Below are 20,249 nucleotides of genomic sequence, written 5' to 3' on the forward strand. Positions count from 1 at the left end.
TAAAATTTAAATGCCACTTGACCAATTCGTTGCGCGATATCGAACCACCTGCTATTCTCTCTCTCTCTCGATACCGTTGAGCAATCGACCTCACGATCCAACCGTGAGATCGAGGGGTCCATTACTTGCGTGAGATCGTGTGCCCCGTGGGTGTTTGCCCGCCAAACATTTTCGCTCCCCGACAATGGCGGATTGCTGGGGTAATTGAAATCCAGATCTGGAAGCGATATTTCATCCTGACGGCTCGGTTCTGCCTAGAAATCCCCGGCGAAAGAAAATTCAGGCCTTAAGGGGATCGATCTTGTAATTTCGCGGATCGAACGTTGATAAATCGACCATCGAAAAATGAAAGGAATGAAGGGACGAATGATCTGATGATGATCGAGTAATCTTATAATTTCCCGGATCGGACGTTGAAAATCGGCAATAAGGGCCTATCGAGCAGCGGGGCCCACGCGAGTCGACGGTCTGAATAATCAATGAGGACGAGGCGGTTTGTATCGAGTTTGTTACCCTGATAAGTCCACCGAAAAGGAGACCGGCGACGTGGGCGCGTAATCCGGTCGCCATTTTGGTGCCGGCTCGAATCGCCGTATATCGCCGTATCGGGATACGCCGGCGAACAGTTAAGCCTGACGTCATTTCCACGCAAAGGAGCAGGTTGAAGGACCTCGATCCTCGGAAACTAAGACGACAGATTCGAGGATCGACCCTGGTACCGAGGGAACGAGTCGCGTCCTTACCGCGCCGTATTTGGGCCGTGACGAAAACGGACGCGAGGAAACGTTTTGGGCCCGACGAAATTCGTCACCGATTCTACGAGGAGATAACCAGGACCTTGATTCATTTCCAGGTGAATAAGTGGTGCCTGCGAAGTCGATCTTTCATGAGACTTGTCGGAATTGGGTGTACCGAATCGTTTCACACCCTACAACGGAAATATAGAGGTAGCCAAGGAAGGTCCTGACACTCAGGAAAGTTCAATTTTTGTTTTTTACATTCTTCATAGGCATCTTTAATATGTGTTATAAGAAATGAAATTTGATGACCTTCTTTGTAGCCTGCATAGTTTGGAACTATTCGGCACGTCCAGTTCGGAGAAGTTTCATTGAACGACTAATTTTTAAGGTCCCCTTAATCGCCACTTGCAGGTTTGTGAGGTCATGCAAAAATGAATACCTGAACTTTGACGAACATTTCGAATAATTTGCGGAATTCTGGATCGCTTAAATGTTGGTATGGAATAAGGACTCACCCTGTTGATGTCGCTGTCGAGGTCCCTGGCGCTTTTGGCGCTCCTGAGCTGATCCCCACGATACTCGCGGTACCTCATGGTGACCTCGTCATCGGTGAGAGCGCCGTTGCTCCCAGGTCTGCCCCTCTTGCTCTTCTCCTCCTTGACCTTCTTCTCCTTCTTGGAGAAGAGCTGCTTGACCTTGCTCATGGTGCCGCTCTTCTTGGCAGCCTTCTTCTCGTACTTCTTGTCACCAGCCATCAACCCAGTGGGTGGCTTGGAGGTCAGCGGCGCAGGTTTTCCGCTGTTGGTGGCGTACTTGTCGTACTTTCGCTTCTCCCCAGGACTGCTCATGTTCCTGTCGGTGTGTCTGCGCTCGTGCTTGATGAAGCGCATTGTGACAAAGCCCTCGTCCTCGGACTCGAGGTTCTCCCTGCGATCGGCCTCCTGGGAGTCGCGCCTATAGTCGTTCTCGATCCCAGAATCCGCGAGCCTGTCCTTGCGATCAGGGTCGCTGAGCCTGGTTTCCCGGTGACGACGTTCGGTGTAGCCCCGGGTCTCGTGCCGCGTGTGGCGGATCTTGCTCTCGTGATGGTAGACCCTGGGAGTGCCGGCAGGGCTCTCGTCGAAGGTCTCCAGCCGGCTCTTGGTGGAGTTCCCGCGAGGGCTGTCTCTGGCATCGGAATCGTCGAAGTAGTCCAGGTGGTTGCGAGACCTCCTCAGAGGTTTCTTAGGGTCCTCCTCCGCGGGCGCGTGCAGATTCTTCCTGACCCTGGAGGGGTCGTCCTGGTAGCGCGCCTCGCGGCGGATGGAGTCCCTGGCGGTGGTGTCGGAGTCGTATCTGCTGGATCCATACCCAGGTCGGTCGGATTTCAGCCTCGGTGGTGAACTGTCGTAGTCGTCGTGTAGGGCCCTCTTGCTGGTCGAGTACCTCTGCGTTGTTCTAGTCTCCTTGAAGTAGTTGGACTCCAGCTGGCTGTTGGTCATCTGCGAGATGTCCGTGTCGTAGTCGTCGATGGGCTGATCTCTGGGGTTGTCTTCCAGGCGATGTGGTCTTTGTTTGGGCGAGATCGGAGATGAGCTCCCAGCTGGCAGGTGCAGGTCCCCGATGTTGGCGTAGTCGGCGCTGCTGAGGTTCTCGTGGGACCTGGAGACGTACTCTGACCTCAGCGCCCTGACTCGAGAGTTTTCTCCGATCTCGTCCAGCCGTTGGGTGGACTTGCTCATGCCGCGGATGGACTCGAAGTTCTTCTTGGTCTTTGGAAAGTGGGGTTCCCTTGGGGGCTTGGACTCGCGGTCCAGGAAGTCCTCGCTCCTGGAGAACTTGTGCTCGTAGATCTTCTTGGCGACGATGGGCGAGGCCTCGCGGAGGTCCTTGGTCTCGATCCTGGAGCGAGCTGGTGCCTCTTCCATGTGATAGGACGTCTTTCCCCTTGACTGGAACCTCTCCTCCGGGCTGGTCCTCGACCGGTCGCTGAGAAACGGCTTGAAGTCGTCGGTGTAGCTCTGGTGGGTGCGCGTCTCCACCAGGTACTTGTCCCCGTACTTGTCCGTCCTGGTCTCGACTGTGTACCCGTCCCTAGGTTTCGGGTCTATGTACGTATCCGCTGGTATTTTGTTGGTGATCTTCTTCTCGAAACCGTAGACCTTGCCGTTGTCCTCGTGGATCTCCTTCTCGAAGATGTACTTCTCCCCGTTGCTGTTGGTCCTCGTCTCCGTGATGTAGGTATCGGTGTACCGCTTAGGCGAGGACACGCGATTTGGGATGACCGGAGAAGGGACGATGGGCTTGTCGATGATCTCGTGCTCCACCTTCTTCGGGAGCCCGGTGGTGCCGTTGCTCTTGGCGGCGAACATCTCGTCTGCCAACAGCCTGGACTTGATCCTAGACTCCAGGAGGTCCCTCCTGGCGCTGAGTTCGCTCGTCTTGTTGGAAACCCCTCTTTCACCAGGTCTCCCTGCAGCATCTACCCCGTCAACCTTTCCCCTACTCGAAGCATCCACGAAGACAGTGGACGTGTACTTCTCTGGCTTCTCGAAGAGGTGCCTGTCGATGGTCTCGAACTCGTGCATCCTTTTCGGGTCCACGGTCCTATTCGGAGGGAACTCCTTGGTGCCGCAGAAGTCCCCAAAATGCGTTACGTTCTTTCTGTCCTGGTCATAGCGGGACTTGAAGCTGTTGATCTCGTTGTTGCGCCTCAGTTCGGTACCATACGCGAAGTCCGTCCTGCGGTAGTCCTTCTCGGCAGGACTGTTCTCCCTGGAGGAATCCTTCCTCTCCAACCCTAGGCCTTCGTCGCTGTCAGAGTGGCTCCTCTGGGCCTTCTTCTTGCCCAGCTGCACCTGTGCGTAAATCACCCCAGTCTGAGGCTGAGGATGCGGCGAGGTGGACTCGTTAGGCTGGGTATAGGAAAACGGCCGGTTGTTGTTGTGTCCAAATCCCGGACTAGGGGAGACCATGGTCCTGGTCAGTTGGGGTGGTGGTGACCGGTCGGTAGACAGTCGGTGGATCATCTTGTGAATGGTGGATTCCTCTGCACGGCGGTCGAACCTGCTGCTGTGCAGCATGTCCCCGCCGACCCTGTCCACCTCGTCGACGTCTGGCCTAGCTGGTGAAGCCGCACCCTTCTGCCGGGTCTCTTCACCTTCCCTGTCCTTCCCACCCTCGGTTTCGACTTCCTGATGGCTCGGGCTCTTCTTCTGGGACCTCGGCGACCTGGTAGCACAGACCTCCTCCAGCACCGACTCGCTCCTCTCCTCCACTCTCTGGCTCACCAGGGTCGTTCCAGGCTCGTTGGCCCCAAAATCGAACGGCTGCTTCTGCTGGCCAGCTTCGTCTACCCTTGGCGATGCCTCGATGATCGGCGACAACTGTTTCTTCGCCCTCACGCCACCCAGGTGGGATCCCTCGCTCTCGGAGCCGCTCCTCTTCCTTTGGGGGCGACTCGCGTCGCTCGCACTTCTGCTCACTGGCTTTGCTTTGCGTTCGGATTTTGGGGAGAAGAGCCTTGACAGCGGACCCTTCAGCTTCTTCGGGGTGGCATCGCTGACGCTCCTCTCCAGGGCCTTCTTTTTTGGTCGTGGGAGTCCTACCAGCTCATCGGTGGTCACTCCAATTTCCTCGCTCCTGCGGCGAGGTACCTTCAAAGGTAGGTCGGGACGCTTTTTTTCCTTCCTGGCAGGTAATGTGCTGAACCTCCCGGGGAGGGATTTCTCGTCCTGCACGATGCAACGCAGACTTCCGGCCTGCTGCAACACCAGGGCTGCCTCCTGGGCTAGGTCTTCCTTGCTCCTGGAGGTGATGCTCTCCTTGTGCACTGGGGTTGCTATCAACCTGCCCTCCCCATCTCCTACGAGCGCTGCTGTCACCCTCGGGGTGCCACGTCCTGAAACGGAAGGAACGTTCCTTGAATTTTGTTCCTCCACCCGCAAAAGAAATATTTAGTTGAAGCAATAACATTATTCTTCGCTCGATCATAGAATATGGTTCATTACATGAACAACCAACTATTTGGTTGATATGACTGAACTCTTTGGTTAGCACCGAATTTGGAGAAGTTTGAGAGTATCTCGAATGTTTGGTATGTACATGTGACTCTATCGTATCACCTACAGTCAACCCTTTCTCTCAGTATACGGAACGTGGGGAACGAGGTCGGTGTTGGACACCTCGGGAGACCTTGGGCACTTCTCGTCGAGAGAGAGAAAAAAAATTAAACGAGCCATTCGGGAGTCGTTTCTCGTCTCGAAAGGAGGAACGAGCGACCTGGCGCGATATCTCGAACGGAGAAGACGTGCCTCTCCTAAATCCAGCCTGAAAAGGAACGGGAACGACGGCCTCTCGCGCTAAACGTGGGGTTCTCACCCCAGGTCGACCATGCCGATCGATCTTCCACCCAGAGGTCGATCATTTGCGAGATCCATTGCGCCGTCGTAGCACCAGCACATCCCATCGCGGTTGCATCGAGCCGAGATGCCGATATTAGCACGCGGTGCACGTACTCCGAGGGAAATGCGATGCGCCACTCTCGAGGAAGAGTTACACGCCGAGCAGGGATGCATCGTATCGGCGCATCGGGCGCATCTTTGTGTCGACGGGGTCGAAACGCCGAGCGTGCGGTCCGTGCACCAGGGCCAATTATCGACTCGTAAGGCATCGGCTAATATCCATTATTTGCCCGAGATGTGCACGAGTGCGTGGCTCCAGCGAGCACGCACATGTCGATCATCGGGAGCCACGAGAGGACAGGATGCAGGGAGGTGGATCGCCTCGAAGATGGGCCCCGTCGACGGGAGTGGCCCCAAGAAATTCGCGTTTCAAGCGAGGGACCTCCCGGGAGGTCGTGGGTACATAGAAGCGATTACCGGGGTACCAGGGACGTGGTTTTGCCCAACAAGTCTGGAAACGACCCCACCGACCCTAACATGGACGACGATAAAAGCACCACGGCAAAATTTGGCCAGGTTACTACGGATCGCTGATGCTGGTGATGAGCAAAGTCTTGGTCCTGGTCTTGGTCTTGCATATCGCCGATTAAAAAGTGCGATACCAGGTCTCCCAGGTAAGTCCAGGACCGACTTTGCTTATCACTAACCTAGGCATCAGCTGGCTCGCGGGATCCTGGGGTCGTCCTTCTGGGAGCTGGGGGAATCTCTTGATTGTCGGTGTCAGGCTCGATGGTGATCTCGGAGCCGCTGTCAGTCAGAACTCCTGACCGGTCTGTCAGCTCCGATGGAGCTATCGAGCGAGGGCATTGCTGTCAGAAGAGGAGCTAACCCACTCGGAGGCAACATCGACGCGAACCCCATCATCGTGGCCGCGACGAAACCTCGTGGCCTCGGAAAAGGAACGCCGTGGAGGGTCCGTTCCGTCAGCCGAGTCATTAGCTATGTCAGCGTCAGAGACGCGTCGGGGTAATTAACGGACGCCGTGAATCCGCAATGGGAGTGGAACGAGCTGGTCCCTTGCCCTGGTGATTGTCACTCCGGGCTTTTATCAGCGACTCGGGACTTGGCGGCCATCGGGAGTGCTAACCAGCTTTGATGGAGCTGTCGGTCGGAGCTGGAGACCCGGTCGAAGGCAAACTGCCGGCAAGGCAGCGTAGCGAAATTCGCGTTTCTAGAAAGGGACGTCGTGGTGGGTCCCCGACGTCGTCGCAGTCATTAGCGCCGCCGAGACGTCGAGGACGCGTCGTTTACGGGTAGCGATCCTGTAATCGACTCGCCTCGCCTCGACGTGAGTAGGGTTCTACTTTTATCTCTCTTTTCCCTTTTTCTTTTGGCTGAGCTGCGCTGGAGGAACATTTGTTCCCGAAGCTGGCGAGTAGGGAGGAGTATGTAACGTTGTGTAGAAGGGGTTTATCCAGACGTGGGAGGTTGTCGGTTGGGAAGGCCTAATCTCCACGAGGTTGTTCATCGTGCAACACGTCACCCGGATGATCGAACTTATTACTGGGCCATGAATTAAACCACCGTCATATCCCGGCAAACGTTTGTAGGAAAAAGGTGAAGTCCCGCGTAGGTCCGGCGATCATCAATAGCCAGACCTCCACCTCGACGATCGTCGACCTCGAAGGGGCCCAACCTCGAGGAGGCGCCACTTGGCAGGAGGTCGAATCCGCGTTTACTCGTCCTCTCGTCATTAACTGGCCGCGAATGGAGCTCTCTGGAACACCGAAGCCATCGGAACGAGGGTCCGGATGCCTCGGGATACCTCCGGCTCCTCGACGCGGTGAAGCAAGACCGAGTGGAAGCGAGAGAGGGGTCCAGGGCGAGAGGGAAGGAGCGATAGCTCGTAAGATAGTCCTTTTAAAAGCTCCGCTCCGTGCCCGAGCCTTATGAACAATTTATGTTCAATTAAACCGGCGAGGCAATCCGAGGCTGACGCTCGGCCCTCGTGAGCTACAAGGTGTCCGTGGTGGAGGCAGCAGGTGCGCCGGCACCCTGGGGGAAACGGGGCCGAAAGAAGGCGAAAAAGGACCGAGCAGCGGAAGCCAGGTCCGAGTAACGGGAGTAAGGACGGCCGGTAAGGCCGCGGATAAGGCAGAGAGGAAGAGGGGTCAGAGGTTGACCCAGGGCTCGACCCACGCCCCCGAGGTTCGCGAGCCCCAGGTGTTGCCTCCAGTCGGACTTCCAGAGCCTCCACAGGAGCCTGAACCCTAGCATAGAAAAATAAGAACATTAAGGTGACACCAAAAAGTCATTCTGTATACATAAAATGTGAAAATATAAAACTTATCTCAAAATATGGTGCATCTAAATATTCAATTCAATTTCACCACGTGATTATGGAGGTCCTAACGAAGGTCTTGAGACTCGAGAAATTTCATTTTTCGCCACAAAATGTGATTTGTGAATTCTAGCGTAGGGTAAATGAAAAAAAATCTTTTTTTTTTCAAAAATGATATTTCACGACCATCGCGTTATTCCTTAGGGCCTTCATGATCACGTGGCAAAGTATGAAATTATTGGGTGCACCCAGTTTGGAGACAAGTTTTATAAATATTGTCACGATTTATGTATATAGAATGGCCCCATCGTATCAGCTTAAAGTTACAAAAGAAAATCCGTTGGAAGTTGTTCACGGTACGGTTAAGAACTGCCCTATTAACCGATTAAGGTGAAGTGAAACACGTCGAGGAACTTGATCGACGTTGAAAAATCCAAATTTTCAATGTCAGGACAATTCTTAGATGTGTCAAAGTTTCTGGCAGTTTGGTCTAATACCCTTAAAAAAAAGTGTATTCAAATCGACTGATTTGAAGGGGGTTTCACTTCACCTTAATCCAGGTAATTCTACTTCCCTTACGTGTACATCTCGCAAACGGCTCCGAAAAACAAGAACGAGTCCCTAATTAGGTATCTGGATTTCTCGCCGGGAGATGCGATTAGCGGCTGGAAGCGGATTGATCGTTGATAGTTAAATCCCAAGATTCCGACACGGTCCCTCGCGGCAAGATTCCTGGACCGCCTCGGCAGCCGCCGAATTCCTGGCAACCTCTGCGCATCTCCTAAGAGCGTAGCGGCTAATTGGAAAAGGGAATTCGCGGTTTGGCCCAATTTTTCAGACGCGACAAGGCCCTCACGGGGAGGTTAATGATGGCCCAGGGTGGAGGGTGGCATTTATTCACGGGACACGCACGTGGTGGGGCTTTTTCTGCCGACGCGATAACGCGAAGCGAGAAAGAGGCCGCAGAGGAGGTAGGCGAGAATTCCGCACGCGGGGCGGAGCGAAAACGCATATTTGCACGCACTCGTTCTCCCTCTTCCTCCATCTCTAATAACGAGAGCGCGCATGTCGTGGACGAGCAAATGCAGGATGACCGATGGGTGGTGTGAACCTGGAATCCAATTTGAGGCACAAACAAAATGAACAGGCCTATTGGAACGTTTTCGTGATGTAGATGTTTGTGCCACTTTTTTTATTTTTTACAAAAACCAGAACGGTTGAAAGAAAATAAAGAAATTCCGAAAATGACCATTCTCACGTTCTCGAGGTTCTGGGAGGCTCTGAATTTTCCTAGCTGTCAAGGTCAATCTGTTGAAATAAAATTCTGAATTCAAGTACTATCTGTAGGGTACAGCCGTAAATTAACTCAAGGTATAAACTCTTCATTTATCGATTATAATCCTTCAAAGAGCGTAAAACGTCAAAAGCGTACGACGCTGGTTCTAAGCGACAAAAACGCGCCGTTGGTTCTAGTCCAGGATGAATAAATAAATTTTGCATAAAAAAAGAAATTTCACGGGTGTAAGGGCCTACCTTAGGGCCTCCACATTCACGTGGCAAAATGTCGAACTAATCGGTACCACCCAATTCGGGGAATACTTTCAGGAACGACTTGACCTCAGATGTACATATATGCATATGCTGACTCTTCCATATCACCTTAAGGCCTTGCAATCGTAACGTTTAAGAGAAGCGAGACTTTCCGTGCTATAAATGCGGAGAAATGTGTAGGAGTTATAGGCGAAATGCGCGTAGGTTATGGGGAATACAAATTAGCGAGTCGCGCGGACCGCTCTAACCTCCGTTGATGTTGGCGGCAGGTTCTTTGCTGTATTCGCCAATAATTTATTTTACTGCTATCCTAAAGACGGGGCTCGCTAACCGAGGGACACTTTTATATCGAGCTACCCCAAGTACGATCGTTTATCGGCCGCGCGGATAAAACGAGCCATCCGAAGGGACTTTAGGTTAGGAACTCCCGTAGGGAAGTACCCTATTGTGTCGAGGTTACGAATCCTCACCCGAAGAACATACTGACTGGATTTTTTGATTCATCTGAATGATATACAAACCTCAAATCGTATATTAGTTCCTTTTAAGGGGATACGAAAGGGGCGTCAAAGAGATCTTCTTTATGAAACCTTTGCGATCGCATCTCGTCCCCGCAGCTTATTCGCGTCGGAGCGAACTCCACTTTTTATCTGCCCCCGACCCGAGCGCCGACGTCAGTCGCTCTTTCTTACTTTCTTTTTCTTTTTTCTTTCCACGTCAAGGCCAAAAATACTAACGAGAATTCCGACGCGCGCCCGGGCGGAGTTTTTTGCAACCAAGCCGAGGGTTAACGTTCACCCGCGAATCGAGGAACGCGTCCGTGCCGCATTCCCGTGTCATCAGGCAGGCAACTCGGCGGGCAAAAATCCGTTTTTTACGGGCCGAACGGTCGTTGATCCGAAAGTGCGATCGGCGGTCGTCAAACTCACTCGAGAGGAAACCGTCGGTGTGTTTTCGAAGGTTCCCACGCGCGTAGGGAAGGATTAGGAGGGTGTTAAAGTTCCGAGGTGGGCGCGCTAATCCCGTAAGTTAGCCGCGGCTCGCCGCGCGAGGCAGTTCCACTTTCCCCTCGCGCGTGGACTAATTCCGGGGACTGCGGAGTAAGTGTTGAGATCGTTGCTACCACGGTGGACTATATATTCGTCAAGATATTACGCGCTCCACGGCCGTGGGATGCGCAGCTCGCGTATATATAAGTGGAACCGTAGCGCGGGGCGACATTTTTCGGAACCGTCTCGTCTCCTCTCCGGCCTGGGAAACAAGGTCCTGCTTAGATCCGCGCGCAACTAGATTCCGCGCGATAACGTCGCCCGTCTCGCCCATAACTTAGCCCGTGGCTATCGCGACGGCGACTCGCCACTAGCGACTCCTCGCGGCGAAAGGACGAGGGACGTTAAGGACGCACCCGGCCGCGCCCGTCCTAACTTCACTCCGGATCTATAAGGTGGCGCACGGATTAATCCGACGGGAGATCTGCGAGGCGTTTCAGGTTCCGACGAGCCCCGCGCAGAGGTCGCTGCGGACCCCCGACCCGGCACGAACCGACGAGTCGCATCTCTTACCTTTTCTCGTCTCCGTGGCTCGAGACGAGACTTCGTTACGCGGCCACGTAAGGTCTGCGCCTTATTTATCGGGATATTCACACTTTTGCCATCGCAAATGTCCGATTTGTAACATTTAATCGCCGGTAAGTAATGTTTCTCTTATTGAGGTTATGTCTACAGCACCTACCCAGACTGCAACGACTCTGGCGGTTAAAAGTTTCCCTAACGGCCTGGAAAAACAGGGGGGCCTACCAGAAAATATTAAGTTAGTTCACCTACTCCAAGCAAAGACGGCGCTAGTGTCGTGACTTCTCACTCTAATAGAAAGAGAACGGAGAAAAAAAATATTCTAACCAATAGCAAGAGACTCCAGGAGGCGCAGCGTAGATGCGCATGAAAATAGTCGGGACGAGTGAACCAAAGTGAACCTAACCTCGATTAGTGGCAATATTTTTACAAGTTTCGATTACCTCGGGTATTAAATCCCGAACGTGAGTTTGTGATGTTTTATCTTAATCAATATTTTACCTTTTAACTAATGTCTAATGTAATTATTTCAGTTCTTACAGTGATTCAAAACAGGCGTTGTGCCCCTGACACTTTTGTTACTTCTTTTATGTTTAATATACTGTTTTCTTACATTTGTGTGTGTCAGTTTAAGGAACGTCTGTTTTAATCATCGAGAGTACTTTTTAAATCCCGAAAATATCCCTTCGTTTAATAAATGAATTTGAATAGCCCGCCAAATAATTTAGTTCGCGAAAAATATGGCGGTAGTGCATAAGCGTTACACCCCAATATATGGCAGTGTCATCCCCTTGTATAAAACCGTGGTCTAACGGCCCAGGCATAAACGTAAAGGAAGAAATCCTAACCCGCCCTCTCTCGGCAGTACTCCTAGGTATACGTCCGAATTGACGAGGCGCTCTGGAAAAGGCAAACAAGAGGGAACGCCCTGGGTGTGCAGTTCCCAACAGGAAGCGAGGCGCATTCTCGGATATCCTGCGGATTCCCAGAAACAATCCTCGGGGTTCTATCTTCTTATTTCCTTCTTTTTTCCTTATTTCCAACCGAGGGAGCCCGATCGCGCGGTGACTGGTAGCCGTTCCTAACTCCTTCGGGAAAGGTTGGAGGCGCCACTAGATCGACGCCATTAGGGCATTACGCGCATTCCTACGAGGACGCCTCCTCGCGGGAGAAAAGCGAACCTCGCGCCCACTGCGGGAGTCTACGTAACCGCGCTCGTAAACCCGGCGGATGCCACTATAAAATAATACAAACGCCACACTCGCGATAGTGGCTCCGCTTTACTGGCCATTCATATTCCCCTGCTCGTCTGCAACCAGTCATTGTGTCACTGCATTATCGACCGGACGTGCAGGAGAGCCTCGTTGGTTCTTCGCCTCGCTAATGCACACGTACGCGACCTCGGGTCGCGATCGGCTCCAAAGCCGTTCCCGATAAAAATAAAAAAAATCGGCTCTGCCCGAGCGTTTTAAGGTGGTACGAAAGAGTTGCTCTGAATCTATCGAGACGTCAAAATATTTGTAACAGGGTGCACCGAATCATTTGAAACTTTGCCACGTGTTCATGGAGGTCCCAACGAAGGTCTCGAGACTATCGAAATTTCACATCTCGACAAAAGATTGCGTTTATCCCGGACAGGAACCAAAAAGAAAATGATTCCCGAGTTTCAAGACCTTTATTAGGACCTTCGCAATCACGTGTTAAAGATTCAAATTGTTCGGTAAGCCCGATTTGAAAAATAGTTATATAATTAATTGGACGTTTTATATATACATATAATGAACATTTCATGTCCCCTTAAGGGTGATTAATCTGGATAGTCCAATCTTGACGAATTCCATTTACGGATACGAATAAGATCTCTTAAGGTGAAGTGAAACACGTCGAGGAACTTGATCGACGTCGATAAAGAAGATTTTTCTAAATGCCTACGTTGCGGACGTTGGTTTTTATATCGACAGCCGTGTCGAATTATATTGGGTATTGTACCAAATGGCGTACTCCACCTGTCGTTTTCGTACAATAATTATAAAGAAAAAGTTTCGGACAGTTTGGTCTAATACCCTTGAAAAAAAGTGTTGTATACGTATCGACTGTTTTGAAGGGTGCTTCACATTATTATTTTATCGGGAGTAAGTTTCGAAAATGCGTTTAGTTCGTTCGGGGCACTTTTTTACTAGCATCGAGTCGCTCTTTGTTAAATGATTTCCTGTCTCGATATTCATCCTAGGAGCGCCGTTGTGACTCGACACGGGAAATCGCTTAACCGTCACGGTGGATTTCTCGGTCGAGGACGTTGCTCGACAAATCGTTCCTAGATGCGGCACGCAACTTTTTACGGTGCCCCGCGTAGGTGCCATCATGCTTTATAGAGATCCTTATGCAACGATCGAGTTAATGCATGCCAATGTCTTTGCCGTCCCACGCTGACTTTTTAACAACCTGCGCGTCCTTCGTCACCTACTCGCGCAGCATCCACGTATTCTAACCTATGAATATGCAGGGGAAAAATATTCCACATGTGGGAGATCAGAGGCGTGTACTCTTTCATACACGGGAAATGCGAAATACGCCGCGAAATTTAATCCACAACGAGAAACTAACATTAAGTTACCCTCTATTTGCAATTACGCCATTTTGGACCCTGAGACATTTGATTTTCAAAAAATTCAAAAATATTCCACATGTGGGAGATCAGAGGCGTGTACTCTTTCATACACGGGAAATGTTAAGGTGGTGCGAAATACGCCGCGAAATTTAATCCACTTCGAGAAACTAACATTAAGTTACCCTCTATTTCCAATTACGCCATTTTGGACACTGTGGTATTCCATTTTCAAAAAATTCAAAAATATCCCACGTGTGGGAGATCAGAGGCGTGTACTCTTTCATACACGGGAAATGTTAAGGTGGTACGAAATACGCCGCGAAATTTAATCCACTTCGAGAAACTAACATTAAGTTACCCTCTATTTCCAATTACGCCATTTTGGACACTGTGGTATTCCATTTTCAAAAAATTCAAAAATATCCCACGTGTGGGAGATCAGAGGCGTGTACTCTTTCATACACGGGAAATGTTAAGGTGGTACGAAATACGCCGCGAAATTTAATCCACTTCGAGAAACTAACATTAAGTTACCCTCTATTTGCAATTACGCCATTTTGGACACTGTGGTATTCCATTTTCAAAAAATTCAAAAATATTCCACATGTGGCAGATCAGAGGCGTGTACTCTTTCATACACGCGAAATGTTAAGGTGGTGCGAAATACGCCGCGAAATTTATTCCACTNTTATAAAATATTTTTAAAATACCTATAAACAAATTTGAAAGGAATTGAAATTTCATGAGTTTCAGGACCTTCCTTATAGTATCCCCATTCACGTTGTAAAGTGTCAAACCATTCGGTAAACCGAGTTGGGAGAAAAGTTTCATAAACAAAACCTCTTCGACGGCACTTTCACATCACCTTAATGTTAGAAATGAAGTTTCCTTGCAATGATGGGTCGTAAATTGTTTACTCATTTTTGGGGACATGATTGATCGGAAGCGAAGTGCTCTCGCGAGGTTTACGGTGTGCGATTGCGTTGGACTCACCGATCCTCTTGACGTGGACGTCCCGATTGAAGGAGACGCTCCTCTCGGGGGTCTTGCCAGCCGGTGCGGCAGCCGCGGAAATCTCGGCCGGCATTCTGCGTTCCCGTCCAGCCTCCAAGGTGGACCTCAACGAGTCCGAGCGGTGGATCTCGGGCATCATCCGGAGCCGCGATTTCGTATCGACCCTACCGCACTTTCTTCATCTCGTAGCCTAAACTCGCCCGAACCGATCCTCCACCTCCCGAGCCTCCTATCTCAGTAATCACCTTCGTTTTCGGCCGCCACCGACCTGCAAGCCAAGCACATCTCACCCTTAAATTCACGGCCTTAAAAGATGAGAGGAAACCCCCGTTGAAAAATGAGACGATACCCCCTTGATGAATGAGACCTTTGAAAAATGAAACGGTAACCCCTTAAACGTGTTACTCGAGGAATTGGGTGTTTCGATGCTGGAAATTTTCGGGAAATCTCCCATTTTAAAAATGAGACGGTACCCCCTTAATGCATGAGACCCTTAAAAAATGAGACGATACGTCTTTGATGGATGAGACCCTTGAAAAATGAAACGGTACCCCCTTGATGGATGAGACCCTTGAAAAATGAAACGATACTCCCTTAAGGGGTCATACCACTTTGAAATTTTCAAAAAATCAAAAAAATGTTTACGCGTTTATTTTACGCGTTTGTACTTCAAACGCGTTTTTCTTAAAACTGCATTTTAACAATCGGTGGGCACTCTAGCTCCGTCAATTTTCAATCGATCGTCTTGATTCTTTTTTTTATTTTATTCGTGACATGTTTATCTAGCGAAGTACGTATGGTTTTTTTCAATGTATTGATATTCGCGCTTTTTACGCAACATTAATTAACGAAATTTAGGGCAAAATACGTATCTTTCCTTTCAAATCGATGCGATTTTGTGAAAAATGCATATTTTTGAAAACGGCTACGTATTTCGCTACAAAAAATATATTTTGTTGTTTAATAGTAGTATAATACCTTACTGTGCTTTAATTTGGATAAAAACGTTTTAATTCTTAAAAAAAAATTCTTGAAAGACCGTAATTTTTGGGTGGGTCAAAGTGGTGTAACCCCTTAAACGAGTCATTTGCGTAATCATTCATTTCAACTCTTATCCGAGTGAATAGTGCATCGCCCTTGAAAAATGAAACCCCCTCCCTCCGAAGGCCACTTTGTCCTCGGCGATTCCATTAGTAGCAAACTAATGAATAACGTCAATTGGCATTGCGCGCGTGAAGTTCGCCGTTTACTTAAACGATTTTTCTTTAACGAGCGCGTTTTACGACGTCAGTCTATATTTTCACGACACTTGCGTTAAGTTGAGCTCACGGTTGTATACTCAGTCGAAGGACGTCGTCCATCCGAGACAAGCGACGCTGCGCATCGTAGGTAGGTGCGACGTCGCGGCGCTGCGACATAGTGTCACGCAGAGCGCGGCGCGTCAACGCGTCGAGGATGAAATAGGTCGAAAATAAGTTATTAAATTTCATTCAAACGGAAGCGGACCAACGAATCTCTAAGAAATTTTGAAAAAAAAAAGCGATTAGAAAAAAAATATGAATTTTTAATTGTTCCGACTACGTTGACAACAAACGAAAAATTCATTAAACCGAAGAAATGTTATCTTAATTAAAGGAATCAGACTTAAATGAACTGGAATAAATTGGGTGCACCATCTCTTCGGAATTGTGACAATTGATTTGTAGTTCATTGGCGTTAAATAATTATTTATCCAATTAACAAAAATATTTCTCCGGTGCCGTTCAAAGAAATGTTTCTTCCTTTCAATGGATTTTCCTTTTTTTCCCCTGTTATGAATAACCAATATGAATTAGTGCTGATTTGAATGAAGGTTAAATTGCAGTTTTTGTTGATTTATTAACCTCGACGCGCCGCGCTTAGTCTGACACTCGACGTCCTTCCTCCCTGCACATCTTTTTCAGCCATTTTGTTTTATTGCGACGTTACGTTTCCATGTCGCATTGTTACAAAGAGCGACACTATGTTGCAACGACGCATCGCTACGATAATGCGACGCCGCGGCGTCGCGGCGCGCCGCTGCGTCGTTATGACGTTGCGTCGCAATTCCGCTGCGCATTTCCGAGCAACATTTCTTTTGCGATCTCTTGGCTCGGGATTTAACTGCCAATTTAAATGCTCATCTTTCCCTGCTGACCACCTTAAAGGACAATGCGACATTGCTGCGACCGCATGCGTCAAGGCCATCTACGATCGGCATCGCGACGCGGTTCGTCGTTCTGAAATGTGGAACGCGACCGAGAAGAGAAACAGAGAGAAAACCTGCCGAGGACCATTTCGTTCCTTTTTTACTCCCGGCACGAGCCGGCCAATAAGCGAAACCGAATATTCGGCGGTTTCAGGGGTTAAGGTGAAGTGAAACCTCCTTCAAATCAGTCGATTCGAATACAACACTTTCTTTTAAGGGTATGAGACCAAACTGTCCGAAACTTTGACACATCACTCTTGATAATCTAAGAATTGTCCTGACACATTGAAAATTTGGATTTTTTCAAAAGAATTTGTAACTCAGCCCATATATATTTTATATACAATACATATACAATAATTCGACACAGCTGTCAATATACAAACGAACATCGTTAACGTAGGCATTTAGAAAAATCTTCTTTATCGACGTCGATCAAGTTCTTCGACGTGTTTCACTTCACCTTAAGGTTCACCTTAAGTATGAAACCTAACAATGCGAATGTAGAGACAATAAGAAAGGTTCCGAACCCAAGAAATTTCAGTCTTAAAGAAAAATTTGTTTATACACATTTTTACGATTTTTAAGAAATAAAAATCATATTTCATGGGCGGCAGGACCTTATGGCCTCCATATTAACGGTGTAAGGTGTGTAATTATTCGATAGGCTCAGCTTGAAGGAAAGCTTCATGAACGATTCCCCGCTCAGATGGGACTTTCACATCCCCTTAAACGAGGTTAGCGCGTATACACGCGGGGTTACTAAAACCGGTGCATTGTATATATCGTCCTATGCACCGGTTAGTTTCGCTCGGAGATCTCGAGGGATTGTTCTCTTCAGGGTCGTATGTCGGGGCTTTTGTCATAGAACGTAGGAGCGTTGAGCTCTGAAATGAGGCGATTCGCATGTGAGTGATTCTCTAAATCCGGGATTAAGACGTTGAGGCACGACGGAAGGCCGCCATATTGGATTGCCGGTCGGGAGTGCACTCTCGGAACGTTCCTTTGGTACATACATGTACTTATGGGCACCGAGACGTGTACAAATGTAAAATCGACATTGCGTGCCGTTTTCTTTCCTATCGAGGGGCATTCTTCTTTATCACGCGAAACGAATAGAAATCGATTCTCGAAGGAGGAAGTCGTTTTCACCCGGGAGAGTGAACAGAGTGAGGGACTCCTAGAGCTTCTCGGGAACTTGAAGATGACATATCGGCTAATGGTCTTTCCTCCTAGAATCGTTCGAGTACGACGGGTTAGTCGGCTTGAAATATACTAACTCGAGGAAGCCTAATAACTTAAGGGAGTCCAGGTTATCGGTAAATTCCCCGTGGTTTAACAACGCGTCCCCGTAGGCGAGGACGCGGGATAGTTCTGCCCAGGAAGACGGTGTCCGCGCTAATTTATTGGCAAGGCTCCGATATTACCCGTAAAACCGGCTGAAAAAAGAAAAAAAGATGAAGGAAGGACAAACCCACGAACGAGTCCCATCAATTTGGCCCCATGGTGACGTCCAACGAGTTCTCCAGGGCGACACCGAGCCATAACGTTTCCACCCGAAAACGAGTCCTAAACGCGGGCCTTTATTTCCCCCTATTCCATGGGGAAAAAAAAAGACAATAATCCGGAAAATCGCAAGTATGGTAATCGTAACCATTTTGGGGCAACCTAGGTCGTTGAAGTAATGGTTTATAAACCCCGACATCTTTGACGCCATTTTCATGTCACCTTAAGGTGATGTGAAAGTGGCGTCGAAGAGGTCTTGTTTATGAAACTTCTCTCCCAACTCGACTTACCGAATAGTTTGAAACTTTACAACGTGAATAGGGATAATATAAGGAAGGTCCTGAAACTCATGAAATTTCAATTCTTTTCAAATTTCTTTATAGGTATTTTAAAAATAGTTTAAAAAAAATGAAATTTCCCGAGTTTCAGGACCTACTTTAGGGTCTCCATATTCAAGTTTTAAAGTATGAAACGATTTGAGACACCCAGGACGTAGAAAAGTTTTATGAACAATTGAGCTTTCGGATGCCTCTTTCACATCCCCTTAAGGTGATGTGAAAGGGTCATTCTATATACATAAAACGTCGAAATGTTTATAAAACTTTTCTCCAAACTGGGTGCACCAAGTAATTTGAAACTTGAGCACATGAGTAGAAAGGCCCTAAAGAACAACGTGGAATTTTATTTTTCAAAGAAAAAAATTTTACACTAGACCTACACTAAAACCAGGATCATATTTTTTGTGAAAAATTAAATTTCACGAGCATTGCGTTCTTCCGTAGGGTCTCCATAATCACGTGCTGAAATTCCAAATTATTTGATGCACCCAATTTTGAGAAAAGTTTTAGAAATATTTTCACGTTTTCTGTATATAGAATGACCCTTTCATGTCACCTTAAAAAATGAAGTATTACCGATATTATAATTATCCTGATTCCACGCCTTGTGAACATCTGAAAGAAATGAAATTTTTATTATTACAGTGGAGAAGGTTGCCGTTATGCCAAAGATTAGGATTATTAAAACAAAAAATACGTAAAATATCGCTACTGAACAAAGAAATGTTTAATAAATTTCTTAACATAAAACCAAATTTGTTTCGACTCAATCGATCCATTATTTGTTGAGATAATATGTGAACTATTTGGAAAAAACGTTCTTCAACTTTTCAGCAAAATTCTCCAACTTGTATATTTTAGAATAATAGTCCAAATTTGAATAAACGTGCAGAAACCGCTCGTTAACGTTACAAGGATAAAATGGACTGTGTAATCTTAATTTTTCCATCGCTTAATTTTTTTGTAGTATAAATTAGTCGTTTAAGTTATGAGAAAGCAATGTGTCGTAAATTGTACGAGTTCTTCCAGAGATCGATTCATCCCTCGAACAATAATTCCTGTTCACCGGCAATTACGTGGAATTGTATATCTAAATTGTGCAGTCTGCTGTGATGCGTGACTTATACCAGGGAATTGGCAAGAAAGAGCTCGCTTGTTAAAGAATAGGCAAGAACAAAGTGAATACCGTCAACAAGGACGATTTTGAAAATGGACACGTTACTTCCAGACCCGGTCTTACCGACGAATCTGTTGAAAAATCCTGAAAAACCATCTTCCAAATCGTTCACCTTAATAACTGATTTCAACTGGCGAAAAGAATGATACCAAATCGATGTACATTGTTATATATTGTTTCGACACGACAAATAGACTCGATTCATTTTGGAAATTCGCTCGCAAGACGTATGGAAGTAGGATTTAAAATGAATGAATTAAGAAAATGAATGGGAGATAAACTAACTTTAGTAAGATAAGTCTAACAAACATGAAGCCGGTAAAGCATCCATTCGTACTATTTCATGTTAGGCTTATTTGAATGGCCGAAGAGAGAGGAGTAATGCTTTAAAAGTACCGCATTTTTCTTTTTCGAGACATGTATAAGGATTATTGTTGATAACTGTGTGACTTTTCGTCCAATTCGGCCGGGTTGTAAGTAAGCGTCGGAGCGGTATTAGATATGTCATCATCAGTATTGAATGGTTCCTCTTCCTCCACTTTCCGAGTGCTTTAAGGTGTTATGAAAGCGTTACTGTATATATCGAGTCGTCAAAATATTTATAAAACTTTTCCCCAAACTGAATGCCCTGAGTCATTTAAAACTTCAGTACGTGATTTTGAAGGCCCTAAGGAAGAACGCGATGCTTATAAAATTTCATTTGTAAGACAAAATATGTATCCCTTCTGGTCTGGGATAAATACAATTTTTTAAAATTATATAATTTTGGATAAAATTGCGTCATCTTTTTTATT

The 20,249-nt window shown here is 47.8% G+C and overlaps 1 protein-coding gene across 2 annotated transcripts in view; it reads right to left on the reverse strand.

Annotated features, from left to right (window-relative positions):
- Positions 1–14,491, reverse strand: part of LOC105695406 — an 81,398-nt gene extending 66,907 nt beyond the window's left edge. For both annotated transcript variants that reach the window (XR_002762442.1, XM_023434889.1), the window contains exons 1-2: positions 14,187–14,491; positions 1,256–4,620 (exon numbers count right to left, since the gene is read on the reverse strand). Coding sequence is in view for 1 of the 2 variants with exons in the window: in XM_023434889.1 (XP_023290657.1) it covers positions 1,256–4,620; positions 14,187–14,346 (3,525 nt within the window). In the remaining variant the exon portion in view is untranslated. The remainder of the gene's footprint in view (positions 1–1,255; positions 4,621–14,186) is intronic.
- Between the last annotated feature and the right edge of the window lie 5,758 nt (positions 14,492–20,249).

The sequence above is a fragment of the Orussus abietinus genome, unplaced genomic scaffold (genome assembly GCF_000612105.2).
Source record: "Orussus abietinus isolate OABI.00-Male unplaced genomic scaffold, Oabi_2.0 scaffold69, whole genome shotgun sequence".
Taxonomy (NCBI): domain Eukaryota; kingdom Metazoa; phylum Arthropoda; class Insecta; order Hymenoptera; family Orussidae; genus Orussus; species Orussus abietinus.